This window comes from Linepithema humile, chromosome 3 (genome assembly GCF_040581485.1).
Source record: "Linepithema humile isolate Giens D197 chromosome 3, Lhum_UNIL_v1.0, whole genome shotgun sequence".
Taxonomy (NCBI): domain Eukaryota; kingdom Metazoa; phylum Arthropoda; class Insecta; order Hymenoptera; family Formicidae; genus Linepithema; species Linepithema humile.
The window spans coordinates 25,951,364-25,968,404 of NC_090130.1; the positions used below are offsets into that span (position 1 = coordinate 25,951,364).

The window sequence follows — 17,041 nt, forward strand, 5'->3', positions numbered from 1 at the left end:
TATACTAATGCAGAAAATTTGATGCAAATATACTTATCTTATTTTATTTGCTTTTACTTGTTGCGATGTCTTTTTATGATATTTGGATTTAAAAATGCACTGTGTCACTGTAATGTTGAATATTGTTTGAAGACTGGGCGATAAAGCGCTGAAGCTCAGTTTTTATAAGCAAGATGACGTGATTAGTTATTTCGTCAAGTTTGGGGAACTTTAGACTTACGAATATAGTATCGTTTCCGCTGTACACATTTACACAGGAATGCCTTAATATGTCAAAGCGGATCACGGCACATTTGAATTGGCTTGTGAAATTCACTCCTGCAAGTTTATGTGTTAAGTTATTTTTGTGACCATATGTACATACATTTAATATTTCTATTTTCTAGTTTTGTAACGTAAGTAAAATATGTCTAATTGAAATTTATTGGTTGTATTATAATTTTTTTATTTAATATTTATTATTAGTAAATATTTATTATATAAAACTAAATTATTTGATAATATAAATACAAAATTCTCTATGAACAACAATTAAGGAATCAAGAAAAATTGTTCAAATACGACAATTTTCAAAGCATTGTAACTACGTGAGAAATCATCGTATATAATTCGGAGCGAAGCATTTTAAATCTTGAAACTGCTTTCAAATGTGTGTGGCTTCAGCGGATTTTAATTTGTTTTGTTTTAAGAATCTGATCGTATAACCGTGATACGCTTTGAATAATGTTAATGTCGGTATTTTCATTAAAAAAAATTTTCCATTTTTTGTTTAAAATGTTAGGTAATAACACTTATAGTGCTGCAAAAATAATAAAAACTGTTTTTAGAGATTTTTCGATTATTTATTGCGGTAAAACTGATTGATTTTTTAGTTTCTAACAATTTCGGCTGATGAAGTATGATGGATACATAAAAATAAAATTTTTAGCTAACAATGTTATTGTGTATTGTTGTGATAGAATTAAACTAAAAATGAAGTGTTATTGTAATCAAATATCGATGTGGTATCATTATTCATTAATGTTACGACTGAACTAGCAATTTCTGGTATCAAAAAAATTGGAATCTTATTTTAAAAAACACAACATTTTCTCAAGATGAATTTACATGCGCCATTAGATTTATATTAAGTTCCACATATTTTATATTTGACTGTAACATTTATAATCAAACTTTTTGGGAGTTCTACGGGCTGTTCTCTCTCATCCATCATCGCTGACACTGTTATGACTCTATGTGACATAAAGGAGAGAATGATAAATAAGCTTACATTTCATCCACCGTTTCATCTTAGATGTGTGGACGACATAATCCTAGCTGCTTCGAGAAATTATATGGATCAAATGTTACAGATTTTCAATTCATATCATGAAAGAATACAATTGACAATAGAAATAGATGAGGGAGGCCATTTGAATTTTCTGGGTGTGGAATTGATTGTCAAAGATGGGTGCATAGTGTTTGACTGATATAAAAAAACCCATTTTCGGGGAGATTTTTAATTTTCTTTTGTCAACATTCGATTACGTAAAAAGAAGCGTGATTATGAGTTCAATAGAGATAAAGCCATCTCACTATCTCACCCACCATCTAACCCCACCAAAAGAATTTAACAGAGATAGTGAGAATTCTTTTAAAAAATGATACCAAATCACATTCATATTTAATATCATAAAAGATGGACTCAATTATAAAGGACTCCGCACATTTTATATGGAAAAAGTGGGTTTTGTCAAATTGACTGAAATTAAAATATGTTTTAGTTTAGGTGATGTAAATTAAAAGTTTTTTTTTAGCAAAAAGTCCTAAAATCAAAAGTATAAAATATATGATGATTTGAAGTGAATGCTATTGGAGTTTAAGAAATGCCTGTTTTTAAATGCACAGATTAAATTAATATATAAATGTTTGAAAAAGTACACATATATATGATGTATGCCACTTCTACAGTATTTAATGATTTCAAATCTTTGTTTTCTTTTGAAACTGTAAGAACGAGAAAAGAAAAAAAATTTTAGATTTGCAGCGACGAAAAACGAAAGACGGATGTGCGACATTGATGACCTTAATGATTACTAAATAATGACTGTAGTCATTATTTAATATTCATTATTATTTAACATTCACCACATCAATATTAAATAATCACCGAAGTCATTATTCAATATTGATGTGGTAAATGTTAAATAATGACTTTTGTCATGCTATATGCTAACTTCGATAGCAAAGTTTAAAGTATAAATTATTAATCTTGAGCAGCGCTCGGAATTAGTTGCACATTTCGGGCCGATTTCCGGGACGACGCCTCCTGATCATTCATTACCGCCTGGCCGCTGGCGGCCGAGCCGCCGGTAGCTTTGGCTCAGGAATGTTTTATATAAGAAATAGGCCGGGTTGTTGAGACAAATAGTAATATTTTCTTTGCTACATAAATAATGGTTATTTTCATTAATACATTATATATATATATATATATATATATATATATATATATATATATATATTTAATTATTAATTATATATTGGCCCAGCTGGAACTCCAGGGATATTTGCAGGGATATTTGCAGGGATATTAAAACAAAAATTTTGGATTTAAGCTTGGACCAAACTGGATTATAGAAATAATTATAGTACAAACAAGCAAATATCTAGGAAAATTATAGATTCTGGCAAGATTTCAGATAATTTTTCTGGACAAATTCCGGGCGTAATCTTTGGCCGACCAGGATTCAGCGATAGCCTGTTCGATTTAGGCGTCCCAAACTTTATAGGCCCTAGCAAGATCTTCCACCTGAATCCCAGAAATATTTTTCAAAAAATATATAGGGCCTTGATTGTTTCCAGACAAAATTTCAACCTGGGAACTCAATAAAAATTTATTAAAAATTTTTTCAAAAGTAAAAAATAAAAATGTATACTTATTTACCGATTCTTGTTTTACAAATTCTGTATAATAATGATTGAAAAAATGAGTTAAATTTTTTAATATAGCGTGGCACATAGTGCTTGTAAACTGTTTTTCTTTGCAGTATTTAATTATTAAATTGACACTATTAGTATAATTTGTATTTTTGACAAGTTTGATGCAGACATATATATCTTTCTGACATATTCTATAAGCAAGCGTAGAGTTCTTATACTTACTGTGAAAATAAACGCGTTATCAACATAAATTTAAAATATTTATTTTGCAAACAATTTTACAAACACAGACGTAAAGTTAAAAATATTACCGTACAATGAATGAAAAGAATATAAAAACACAGAAGCAAAAGAAACAGTCTATTTTACATTTCCAAAGGTTGCGATTAATTTATTGAATAGTATATATTCAGTACTACACCAAGTATATCAAACATTTACTACATTTATATTGTTAGTTTTTTCATGAACAGTCATTAAAATAACTTTTAAATATTTAAAATAAATAAAAAATAAATTAAAAATAATTTTTACATTTATTTTTATCGACAAATCCGAAAAAACTTTTTAATCAATCCAATACAAATAATTAATCAAAAATATTTTCTTTTTAATTTTTATTATATATTTTATTTATTTTTATTTATTTCGTTGTTTACATTTGAAATATACATCATGTAAATAACAACAACTTTATTATTTCTAATTTCTAATTAAATAATTTTTAAACCACAGTTTGTGTTTTAATTTTAAACATTGCCCACATTCCTCCACCTCAAAAGATTACACAAAATTTCGTTTCTAATAAAGAATATTAAATTCTTTATCTAAAACAAAAAACCAAGGTACGATGATATCATAGAAGGTACAAAATCTATCCTTTAGTCATCGTTGTACATCTCATAAACCGTTTAAATAAGAAATCGAACTCTGTATTGACCTGTTAGCGAAAAATAAAGGTTTGTTACAGTTGTTTAAGTCTCATTCTGAAATATAATAAGTTTGGGTAGGAACATAGCAATTGTATGTTTTATGCAAATATACTGATAATAATAAATAGAACTCATATAGTACATAAAATTTTACATGCATATATTTATCAAAATAACAAAATATTTTAATTGATATTTTATAATGATTTTTTAATGTGCAATCTAAAGCAAATTAGATAAAAAAATTAAATAAAAAATTTTTACATAGTTACAAAATTAATCACAATAATGCATGTGACTTCAGAAACAGTGACACAATTATTTTAAATAAGACCATATAGTTGGTATTAACGTCAATAATAAAATTACTTACATCAAAACGTTTCTTCATTAATTACAGCCGCCACTTTCTCGTTTCCTAAGATCGTCACGTGATTACCCTCGACGTGATGTACTACCACCTTGTTTTCAGTTATCTTAAACGTTATAAATTTTATCAAAAAATATTGTAAAATTTGGTATATTAAATAATGAATACTGATAAAATGTTTTCTTAAAATACCTTATATAAACCATAATCCTCTTCAAGTTCAGGTGCATATGACAACGTAGGTTTTAACAACGTTATGGGTGATTTAATACGCGGTAATGTAGAAAATTCATATTGCCGAATAGCCAGTATATTTTTATAAATTGTTGCATACAGTGTTTGCAAATTTGGGCGCGACAGAAGTGAATTTACTTTTGAAAAGTATTTGGCGAAAATTTCAAATCTTTCTTTCCAAGTTTCACATTTTCTTAATTCCAATAGAACCTGTCAAATTATACGTTCTACTTTTAAAATCAACTTATTATAAAATGAGAAATATTTACAATATAAAACTGACAGTAAGAAATGAGTCATACATAAAATATCTGCAATAAAAAATGTATTAATTTAAATAATTCAAAGATATAAATAATGGAGTTATACCTCTTCACCAATTTCTGTTTCATAAATCTTTAGAATAATGATCATAATATCAATTTGAATTTCTTTATCGCTCATATAACAAAACTTATTGAGTTCACTTCTCATTATATATTCCGGAGCTCCATCGATGAGAACTAATCGACTTTTAGTACCCATAGCCTCCAATCTTCTTATTAGTTCAATTGCAAGTATAGAACCGAAAGAATATCCTGTTATTACGACTTTCTTTTCGTCTCTTAACCGTGATGATATACACTGAAAAAACAAAGACAAAAATAAATTTATTTAGCAATTTTTGCATCTGTAAGCTAAATACCATTTTCTATTTCAAAATTATATGACAATATAAAAATTTTAATAGTAACAAATATAAATGTCAAAACACCATGCTGCTCGGATAGCACTGTAAAAATCAAATTTCCGATGATGATATTGTTATGGATAAATATGGCATAAAACTGTCGCCGCGTCTATAGAAAAATTTTAATAATAATAAAAACAAGAAAGTAGGACAAAATAAATTTTGAAAATATAACATAAAAAATGTAAATTTTAAGAAACCAAAACGCATAATTAGGCAAAGCATTAAATAAAATTTTGGAATAGAAACAATACAGATTAATAATTACTGTGATTATATACTTTAGAAAGACGTTTAATTACAATTACTTATTACAATTACCATTAAAAGATAATCAGCCATTTCGGATACAGTGCTTGCAACACCGATATTGCCATATTGCAAGGATGTAGCCAAAAATTTAATTTTTGGTGCTAAATGATTAAATACTGTTCCGCAGCCATCAAGTCCTGGTAGAAGAAATACATGAGTCGAGTTATCCACTGTGTTGGTCTGAAGATCTAAACAAATTTCTGAAACAAAATCTTGATTTCTCAAAATACCAAATAACAATTTCTGAGCTTTCGTAAGATCTGGCTTATTTATATCAGTTGCCGCTTTAGTTGCCGCTTCAGTTTGTGTCTCGTTGCTATTAACGTTTGCATTAAATATTTGACTCAGTTTTGCAAATGTGAGTTTTCGTACTTCTTGTGGAGTGAGCAAGATATCAAATTCTCGTTCCAATGTTTGTCTGATTTCCACAGCCATCATGGAGTCCATTCCAAGTTCAGCCAAAGGTGTACTTTGACTTATTACTTTTATATCTCTTATATCTGTAACACAAAATTCATAGAAACACATTGTGACTGATTATATTATGCCAAAAAAAATTTAACAACATATTTCACATGCAAGTGCGTGTAAGGGTGTATGTGTTTGTGTACGTATTTGTGCGTGCAACAATGACTTTTTTGATGCTGTGATATTGAAGTAAATAATACATTAAAAAATTATCACGTTCTAAGTATGTTATAACAAAAAAAAAATCTGTTTGTTAATTCTTACTCATAATATTAGCAACGGTTTCCACCATGTTGTCTAATCCGGATAACCCCATTTTCTTTTCATTTACGATCATGCTGCTTACGATCGGTCGGTTTTGGAGCAAAAATTTCTCGAGTTCTACAAGGCAGGAAGATATTTTCTGTTGCAGAGTCCCACCGATAACTAACTCTTTATTGACTTCCTGCATGTCAGCGACGAGACCTACGTCACCTACAGCTCCCCATTGAATTGCCAATCCGGGTAGTCCTTCCTCCGCTCTTTTTTCGCACACTCTTTCCATGATGGAATTGGCCATACCATAATTAGTTTGCCCAGCGTTTCCTCTTCCGCAAGAAACGGAAGAAAACACTACAAAATGTCGAAGTTTTAAACACATGTTTCTAGATGCTTTATCTAATGTCTGTGTCGTCCAAGCCTTCGATATGAAAGATTCCGTGAAAGTTTCCATGGTTTGGTTCTTAAGTATACAATCTTTCAAAACCACGGCAAGATTAAATATTGCATCTACTGGTGCTTGTTTCTCCACCATTTGTAGGAAGTGTTCACATTCTTCGAGATTAGCAAGATTTGCGTCTTTAACTATCTGCACGTTTACACCGTACGATTTCCATAACTCAATCCTCATTCGCTGATAGCCATTCTTTATTCCAGTTCTCGAAGTTAGTACGACATTTTTAGCGCCTCTAAGTATCAGCCAGTCAGTTAACTCTAAACCAAATCCACCCAAGCCGCCTAGTATAACGTAAGTTCTATCGCTGAGACAGTAATAACGACGGTGTGCAAGAACAGGTGAATCCAAAGATTTAACATCCTCTTGTATATTTAAAATAATCTATAAACATATCATTGTATTAAAAATATGAAATTTATTACATATTACGCACAACTTTTTTAATAATAATTTATAATATACGTTTAATTGTCGTAAACATACTTTTCCCATGTGTTTACCGCTTGCCATGTATCTGAAAGCTGCTTCAATTTCTGTCTTAGGAAAAACTGTCGTCTGAATAGGTTTAATGTTTCTATTTTGTAAACCTTCAGCCATTAATTTCGATAACCGAGATTTATTTTTATGATTACTGGTAAACATTGCATCCAACAGAACTGGATAAAAACTGATTCCTTTTTGAAATAAAGACATGCTTAGAGGATTGTTGGATAAAATATCAAACTTTCCAATTTCTAAAAAACGACCCCTCCTTGCCAAACAGCGAACAGACGCTATAAGTTTTTCTTCCGCCAATGAGTTTAATACAATATCAACGCCGCGACCGTTTGTTTGTTTCATTATCATTTGCTCAAAACTCGTGTCTCGCGAATTTCCAATATGCTCATCGGGAATAGCCGGAAACAGTTTTCTGATGAATTTACGTTTTTCTGCAGTGCCCACGGTAGTAAACACTTGACATCCTTCCTGAAGAGCGAGATGAATGGCTGATTGTCCAATGCCGCCAGTACCAGAGTGGATAAGTATTTTATCACCCTTCTTCATTTTTCCAAAATGATATAAGGCATAATAATTAGTGCTGTAAATGCACGGCACTGTGGCCGCCTCTTCAAATGTCCATGAATCGGGTATATTCCAACATAATTCTTTATCTCGTACAACGACATTCGCTATGCACCTAAGAACATAACAATATTATTATTAATAAATAAATTAAATTATTGATTGAGTAATTATAAAATAACAATCTATTCTTTGGAATAAAAACAAAATAACAATTTTATCTGTTTATTATAATAGAATAATTTTGTGTAATTCACGTAAGACTATAACACCAAATTTATTAATCACAAATGTTCTACAATAAATTAAACACATATACATATACTATATAGTTACGTACTTATTGTCACAAAGTCCCATAACTCGCTGTCCATTGACATCGTATCCTACATATTCCAGTCCAAGACTCATGTCCTGAAGTCGATTCGACTTAATGAAATCAGATGTTAATTTGCCAGTTGCTAGCATTACATCTCTGAAATTGATAGATGAATAAATCACACGTACTATATCTTTGCCATCAGAATCGAATGATATATCGTTTTCCATCCAACAAAAAGAACTTAAATCGCCTCGAACCTGTAGAAAAAATTTCGTTAAACAAACGAATATATTTGTTAGATAAAGCGCAAGATTTTTTAGACAAATTTTTAAAATATTTGAAACAAAATAATTCGCAATATTATTGTGTCAATAGCACATTAATAGATTATTTAAAATTCGGCAAATAGTTTTATATACCGTTTGGCATACATAGGCGGCATTTACGGATTGGACTTCTGGATGCGGTAATCGCAAATGTCGGTAAGATCCCCAAGTTTTATTAGGTCGCAAAACGTTAACAATCGTATCTTTTTGTAATTGTTGCATATAGAATGGATCTTGTAAAGAAAATTTAGGAGCATGCTTGTCCTGAATAAGCACACCTCTAACCAGCTGTCCACCAGGCTCTTTTCTCAAGCAGTTAACAAAACCCAATGATCCGCATTCAAAGTCCCCCTCTCCAACAATTACAATTCTGCTATTGCCATCGTGTTTCTTCTCGTTTCTTTCGTCTACAAGTTGCTTCAAATCTTCGAGCCAATTGAAATTATTATTTTTGATATAGACGACAATTGTTTTTGTTATTATAACCTTTTTCTTCAATAGTATAATTATTTCTTTATCCGTACGCTTTTCCAGAATAACATTTAATGCATATTCACTCAAATATGTTTCATAGTTATTTAGATTGCATTTCTCGCGTGTTAAGAGATAACCGCCATCTCTCAAAAGTGGCAAAAGCTTTTCTAATGAATTCTGATGTTTCGTCAAAAGATTAAATCCTGTAGCTATCAAAGCTTTGTCGCTTATAAGTGGATTGTTCAAATCTGCGATCGAAACATTTGAAGACAGTTCTGCTAGATTGAAACGATTCGGTGATGTTAGTATAGCAACATTTGCTTGTATTAAAGGAATATCAGCAAGAGCTTCAATCAGTAACGTTGATGATAGATCTTCTAACATTACATCATCTGCATCTTCCACTAGCTCTATGGCTGTTGCTTTAATGATCTGATGATCCTCTAGCGCCAGTTGCGTCGATATTCGAATTGCTTCATTTAACGAAATATCGGCGCGATCTTGGTGAGTTATAAATTTATGTTCTTCAATAACGGGATCTCCGATTGGTTTTCGGCGAGAAATTAAGGTAGCTTTTAGGCCATGTATTTCTATTCCACCTGATTTAATTACGTCCATTTCTTTATATAAACGTATTGGTATTTCTGCAATAAGGCAATTTAAAAAATATTACATTTTAAATAATAATGTTTTTAATATTTATTTAATTGTATGTAAGATACTTACGTTTATCTTTTTCGGATGTCACGTCCCTCAATTTCGTTGCGTGAAGTGCAGGATTAATTACCAATTTTTCAATACTTGTTGGAACATATAAGTCTCTGGTATCTTTTCGAATTATATACATCTGCAGCATGTTGTCCATGAATGTCACCCAATTACCTGTCCAAGTAATGTGCCCTTTGCTACCTGATATTGATGCGCTATTTAAACCACAAAATCCACCACTGTACTGATAACCGCGTAGTCTTAATTCCTTGTAAATGTCTCGAGAAGTCATATGTTCTTCCTCGTCAGTATCCACCGACAACAGATCATTTGGCACCATTTTTTGTTCGGCATTTGATATAGCGTGTACTTCACCTGTTACAACAACGCTGTCTCCTTCGGTGACTTCAAATTTGCCGTTTTCTACAATAATTTTGCATAGAATGTTACATGTTGCTGTAATATTATTTAAAGTATCTTTAGAACAATAAAATTTTATACATACTTCTTTGTATAACAATTGTCAAATTAACAGAGCCATCGTTTGATAAATGAGTAGCCCGAATAAATTTTATATTTTGAAATACTATTGGTACTGATGTGTGTATTTTATCCATTATCATTCCAATTGTTTCCCAAACAAGCACTAGATAGCCTGTCGCAGGTAGCAAATTTCTTCCGTCAATGACGTGACCGGTCATATAGCTATAATCTTCGTCATCCATCTTAAGTTCCATTTGTCTTTTTTTGGATTTGATGGTTTTTTGCTTCTGATAATTATTTACAAACCAATTTTCAGAATGGTCCCATCTAATAATATTAAAATGTTTGTTTACACAATTATATGTTTATTTTCATATGCAACAGGTTAATTTTAAAAATATATTGTACCTAATGAATGGAGAGATCATAGGTGTGCCTCGGCTAACTGGAAAAATTACCGGTGAATACAAATTAGCAATCCGTGGCTGGAGGCCATAGTTATAGAGTTCTCCAATCCCTTGCAATAGTAAATTGATAGCATTTGATTCATTTCGCTTAGTCGGTACAATGTTTGTTATTTTTGAATGTACCGATTCTTTCAAAATGTCCTGTAAAATGCTATTTGGTGCAATTTCGATAATTACAGCGTTATCTGGGATCATACGCGTTGCTTGTTCAAAAAGAACGGTGTTTAATATACTGCGCGTATGGTAGCTTGCTGAGCACAATTTTAACGTTGGATTGGACCATTCATTGCAAGGTACGGAAGTGCTGATCCATTTGGGACTCCTTTCTTTCGGCTGTGAAATTATTTCGATCAAACTTGTAAAAAACTGCGATTTTAGAGAAGCGAGGTAACGACTGTGATGCGGTATGTTGTTGCAGGAGATTGCTTTCACGTCAATGTTGTTGTTCTGATAATAAAAAAATAATTAATATATATTAATAAATGCGAAAATTGAATATTAAAAATTAAATTATTATTCGACTATTAAGAAAAACATTACGTACATTACGTATTATTAAAGAAAAATCAATAATTTATAGAAAGTAAAAAATCAACATACTTGTAATTTTCGCAAAAATTTTTGCATGGATTTAGCGGGGCCAGTTACAATATTGTTGTTATGGTTGTTTCTGCATATTATTTCAATATCCGCTGGACATATACCTTTAAGAGATTTGTAATCCAAATTGACAACTGCGGTAGAGCTATGAACTTGTTTTTCTTTCACACATGCTAAACCAATAAAGTACGCTGACAGAATAGTTTGTTCCATAGTGAGACACCCGTCTGCGTATGCACAACCAAGTTCACCAGCAAAGTGACCAATAATGTAATTCGGAATAATATCTATAGATGTTAAGAGATCTACTAAGCCAATCTATAAAATTAATAAACAATTTTATCATTAAATATATTGCATTAAACATAATAATTATTATTAACATATTTTGTAATAAAGTAAATGTAATAAAAAAAAAAGATATTAATAAACTCAAATTTGCGTCAATGAGTATATACAATATACCAATATGCTGTTTCGAAGTATAATACCTGAATGGCGATGATACCAACAAATGTTTGTAAAGTGCTTTTCTTTAATTTTACATCCATTTTCGTCAAAATATTTGTGATATTTATATTATACGGTTTTAAAATAGCATCGCACATTTTTACAACAGTCGCAAATGCTTGAAAATTTAACAACTTTTTACCTGATAAAATTAGAAAATTTGTGTATTATTTTATTATTCAATTTGTACATATAAAAAATGTTGAATGTTGCATACATACCCATTTCTGGCCATTGCGATTCTGCGAAGGCAGAGAAAATGAAGCAAATAGGTCGTTTTATACTTTTACAACTTTGAATTTTTTGTATGGAATCTTTTTGCCGAGAATCCAATATAATGTATCCTCTCCATGAATGACCATCTATGTCGTCTGTGTGAATGTCGTGTAGTAAACGAACATATTCTACATCTATGGGATGATTAGCAATCTACAAAATAAATGTTTTAAAAATGTATGTACTATACGTAATGTAATGTTCTTTGCGTTTAGAAGTGATATTAATGTTGTTGCTGAAATAGTTACATCATCTAAAAACAATTTCACTGATTTTTCCGTGCGTCCAGACAATACCACGAGTCTTGGTAAATCATCAGTAGGTGTTCCATTATTAATCTTTTCCTTGACATTCCATTGTAATAACATGTGAGCATTGGCTCCACCAAAACCGAAAGAATTTATGCCTATGTAACCATTTTTAAGCGGCATTGCTTCTGTGATGACACGAATGCTTCCATCCATTAAGGCGTCTATATCGTTCCGCGGTGATGTAAAATTAATGTTTGGCGGTACAAAACCGGTTTCAAATGCTATTATCACCTATAAAAATTAATAAATTTTGATATATATATATAAATTTGAATTAATTATAGTACTTGATTTTTTGTTGTTGTTAGACAGTTAAATGATTAATGACACGGTATGTAATATTTGCTATACTAAAACGCTTCGGCATAAGAATTTTTGTGTCTATTTGTATCTAAATGATAATCTTTCTTGACCAAATAAAGTATTTATAATTTTTATTTTATTGATGAAATTACTAATTATTATATTTAAATAAAAAGATTACCACTATTTAATATTTTTTTATCACTGAAGAAAATGTTTTGCTGATGTATGTAGATTTCTAGGTGTCACAACAAAAATGTTTTTTGTATCTGCTATTTTTTGTACCTGCTAAAATATTGTTTGTCACATCGACAATTTATAACAACAACATTTTAGCAGTATCTTCTAGAAAATTTAGATTTTATTGTCAAATAATAATAATTGCATTGAGTAAATGAGCTTTGATACTGTAGCTAGAACGAGTTATATTTCTATTTGAGCAACGTTAGTAGTCCTTATTGGAAATATTTCTTTCTGTCTCTAAAATGTTATATAAAAATATATAAGGGTCATATTACATAAAAGAATTATTTTGATAATTTGTTTCTTTTCTCTCAATTTGTTTGTTATTCTAAACTGTTTGTATGTATGTTAAGTTAAAATAATTTCTTAAATAAATTGTTTTACCTTAGCGATTTGTGTGATACCGCTGGCAGGTTCTGCGTGACCAAGGTTGGATTTTACGGATCCCACCATCAATGGGGTTTTTCTATTTTGACACAGAACGTTACGAATAGCATTAATTTCTTCGGGGTCGCCGACTCTAGTTGCAGTACCGTGTGCTTCGATGTAATCCAAGTCAGATGGTGATACTTTGCACTCATTGTAAAACTCTGTTAATAAGGCACTTTGCATATGTGTCGATGGATATGTTATTCCTTCTTCTTTGTAACCATCGTTATTGAGTTTAATCTGCTTACATATAGCATAAATTCTTTTTGCATTTTTAGCTTTTTGAAGATATATTACCGACACGGTTTCGGAACGCGAATAACCGCTTGCCGCAGTATCAAATGGCCTACAATATCCATCGGAAGATAAAACACCTAAAATTATGTACGGTATTCTTTCAATATAGTATATCAGATTAGCTTGTATTATAAAATCAAGTAATTTGACTAAAAATAATACCAAGTCGAAAGAATTGCATATGTGGAATAGGATGTAAGCAAAGATTTGTGGCTCCAACTATTGCGTCCTCGCATTGTCCTGACATAATACAATCATATGCATGAGCAATAGCGTATAGACTAGAGCTGCAGGCAGTATCCACTGTATAGGATGGTCCTTTTAGATGGAATGAGTGAGATAGCGTATTTGCCACTGCATATTTTGCGCATTCTGTAATGGTTCCGTCGGGTACCTAATTTACAGGAAGTAGTGATATATTTATATAGGTCATGTAATTACAAAAATCAATATGTGAATAATTTAATTTAAATATTTTGTACTGTTATATGTTCATAAAGCAATAATTTTCTTTATTTCGTGGTCTTTTTAGATCCAAAATATGAAAGCATATTTGCCACTGTGGGTTCACTGCATTCAAAAATATTTATGTTGCTTATCTAATAGCAATATTTAAGCAATAATAAATTTATACATGTAATGAATAATTTTTATAATTTATCTGCAATTATTTTTTACTATCTATATCAATCAATGATTTGTTTCACCTGTAAATTTTTATACAAAAATGTCTCTTGTGATTCAAGGAAACTCGTCCCTATAATTACTGCAGTATTTTTTCCTCGTAATTGTTTTGGATTGATCCCTGCATCGATAATTGCTTCGTAAGTGTGTTCCAGTAACATTCTTATCATAGGATCAAGTACATTTGCTTGTTTGAAAGATATATCAAAAAAATCAGCATCAAACTTTTCCAGATTATTAATTGTTCCCATGCGAGTTGGTAAGTCCGAATGCTCTAACAAATATATATTTGTAAATTGTAATTATATTGTGTTCTGTATATTTATTATTGTATAATTATAGTTTAAAATATGTCTTTAAAATGTTGAATTATTTACTGTAATTAATAACAAAGGAAAAACCATTAAACTCAATTAAATGTAAATACAAAGCTATAATTTATAAATTAATCACCTATATTCCATCGAGGATGATTTGCTCTAAGAAGATTGATTTTATTGAATAGATTTTCTTGTAATTGTTTTATATTGTCTGAGCCTGGGAATCTACCAGCGATACCAGAAATAACGATTTCGTCACTGAATTCAGTATTAATGTACGATTGATATGTTTCTTCGGTATCCATAATTCTAATTGTTTTATTGGATATACTAATGCAGAAAATTTGATGCAAATATACTTATCTTATTTTATTTGCTTTTACTTGTTGCGATGTCTTTTTATGATATTTGGATTTGAAAATGCACTGTGTCACTGTAATGTTGAATATTGTTTGAAGACTGGGCGATGAAGCGCTGAAGTACAGTTTTTATATGCAAGTTGATGTGATTAGTCATTTCGTCAAGTTTGGGGGACTTTAAACTTACGAATATAGTATCGTTTCCGCTGTACACATTGACACAGGAATGCCTTAACCATGAATTTGTCAAGGCAGGTCACGGCACATTTGATTTGGCTTGTGAAATTCACACCTGCAAGTTTATGTGTTAAGTCATTTTTGTGACCATATGTACATACATTTCATATTTCTATTTTCTAGTTTTGTAACGTAAGTAAAATATGTCTAATTGAAATTTATTGGTTGTATTATAATTTTTTTATTTATTATTATTTATTAGTAAATATTTATTATATAAGACTAAATTATTTGATAATATAAATACAAAATTCTCTATGAACAACAATTAAAGAATCAAGAAAAATTGTTCAAATACGACAATTTTCAAAGCATTGTAACTACGTGAGAAATCATCGTATTTAATTCGGAGCAAAGCATTATAAATATTGAAACTGCTTTCAAATGTGTGTGGCTTCAGCGGATTTTAATTTGTTTTATTTTAAGAATCTGATCGTATAACCGTGATACGCTTTGAATAATGTTATTGTTGGTATTTTCATTAAAAAAAATTTTCCATTTTTTGTTTAAAATGTTAGGTAATAACACTTATAGTGCTGCAAAAATAATAAAAACTGTTTTTAGAGATTTTTCAATTATTTATTGCGGTAAAACTGATTGATTTTTTAGTTTCTAACAATTTCGGCTGATGAAGTATGATGGATACATAAAAATAAAATTTTTAGCTAACAATGTTATTGTGTATTGTTGTGATAGAATTAAACTAAAAATGAAGTGTTATTGTAATCAAATATCGATGTGGTATCATTATTCATTAATGTTACGACTGAACTAGCAATTTCTGGTATCAAAAAAATTGGAATCTTATTTTAAAAAACACGACATTTTCTCAAGATGAATTCACATGCGCCATTAGATTTATATTAAGTTCCACATATTTTATATTTGATGGTAACATTTATAATCAAACTTTTTGGGAGTTTTACGGGCTGTCCTCTTTCACCCATCATCGCTGACATTGTTATGACTCTATGTGACATAAAGGAGAGAATGATAAATAAGCTCACATTTTATTTACCGTTTCATCTCAGATGTGTAGACGACATAATCCTAGCTGCTCCGAGAAATTAAATGGATCAAATGTTACAGATTTTCAATTCATATCATGAAAGAATACAATTGACAATAGAAATAGATGAGGTAGGCCATTTGAATTTTCTGGATGTGGAATTGATTGTCAAGGATGGGTGCATTGTATTTGACTGATATAAAAAAACTCATTTTCGGGAAGATTTTAAAATTTCTTTTGTCAACATCCGATTACGCAAAAAAAGCGTGATTATTAGTTCAATAGAGATAAAGCCATCTCATTATCTCACCCACCATCTAACCCCAGCAAAAGAATTTAACAGAGATAGTGAGAATTCTATTAAAAAATGGATACCAAATCACATTCATATTTAATATCATAAAAGATGGACTCAATTATAAAGGACTCCGCACATTTTACATGAAAAAAGTAGGTTTTGTCAAATTGACTGAAATTGAAATATGTTTTAGTTTAGGTGATGCAGATCAAAAGTTTTTTTTGGCAAAAAGTCCTAAAATCAAAAGTATAAAATATGTGATGATTTGAAGTGAATGCTATTGGAGTTTAAGAAATGCCTGTTTTTAAATACACAGATTAAGTTAATATATAAATGTTTGAAAAAGTACACATATATATGATGTATGCCACTTCTACAGTATTTAATTTCAAATTTTTGTTTTTTTTTGAAACTGTGAGAACGAGAAAAAAAAGAAAATTTTAGATATGCAGCGACGAAATACGAAAGACGGATGTGCGACATTGATGACCTTAATGAATACTAAATAATGACTGCAGTCATTATTTAACATTCATCGTTATTTAACATTCACTACATCAATTTTGAATAATCACAGAAGTCATTATTTTATATTGATGTGATAAATGTTAAATAATGATTTCTGTCATTATTTACTCAT

General features: G+C 30.2%; 1 protein-coding gene across 1 annotated transcript; it reads right to left on the bottom strand.

Moving 5' to 3' along the window:
* Positions 1–3,877: 3,877 nt before the first annotated feature.
* Positions 3,878–14,818, bottom strand: LOC105678858 (fatty acid synthase-like). The gene is made up of 19 exons (XM_067351392.1): positions 14,632–14,818; positions 14,202–14,452; positions 13,657–13,888; positions 13,153–13,571; positions 12,160–12,453; positions 11,857–12,064; positions 11,617–11,777; positions 11,126–11,443; positions 10,467–10,972; positions 10,081–10,385; positions 9,594–9,998; positions 8,487–9,511; positions 8,086–8,324; positions 7,167–7,860; positions 6,233–7,064; positions 5,510–6,000; positions 4,828–5,082; positions 4,417–4,668; positions 3,878–4,330 (listed from the first exon to the last, which is right to left on the bottom strand). The coding sequence occupies exons 1-19, from the start codon at positions 14,801–14,803 to the stop codon at positions 4,229–4,231; spliced, it is 7,161 nt and encodes a 2,386-aa protein (XP_067207493.1). The 5' UTR covers positions 14,804–14,818; the 3' UTR covers positions 3,878–4,228.
* Between the last annotated feature and the right edge of the window lie 2,223 nt (positions 14,819–17,041).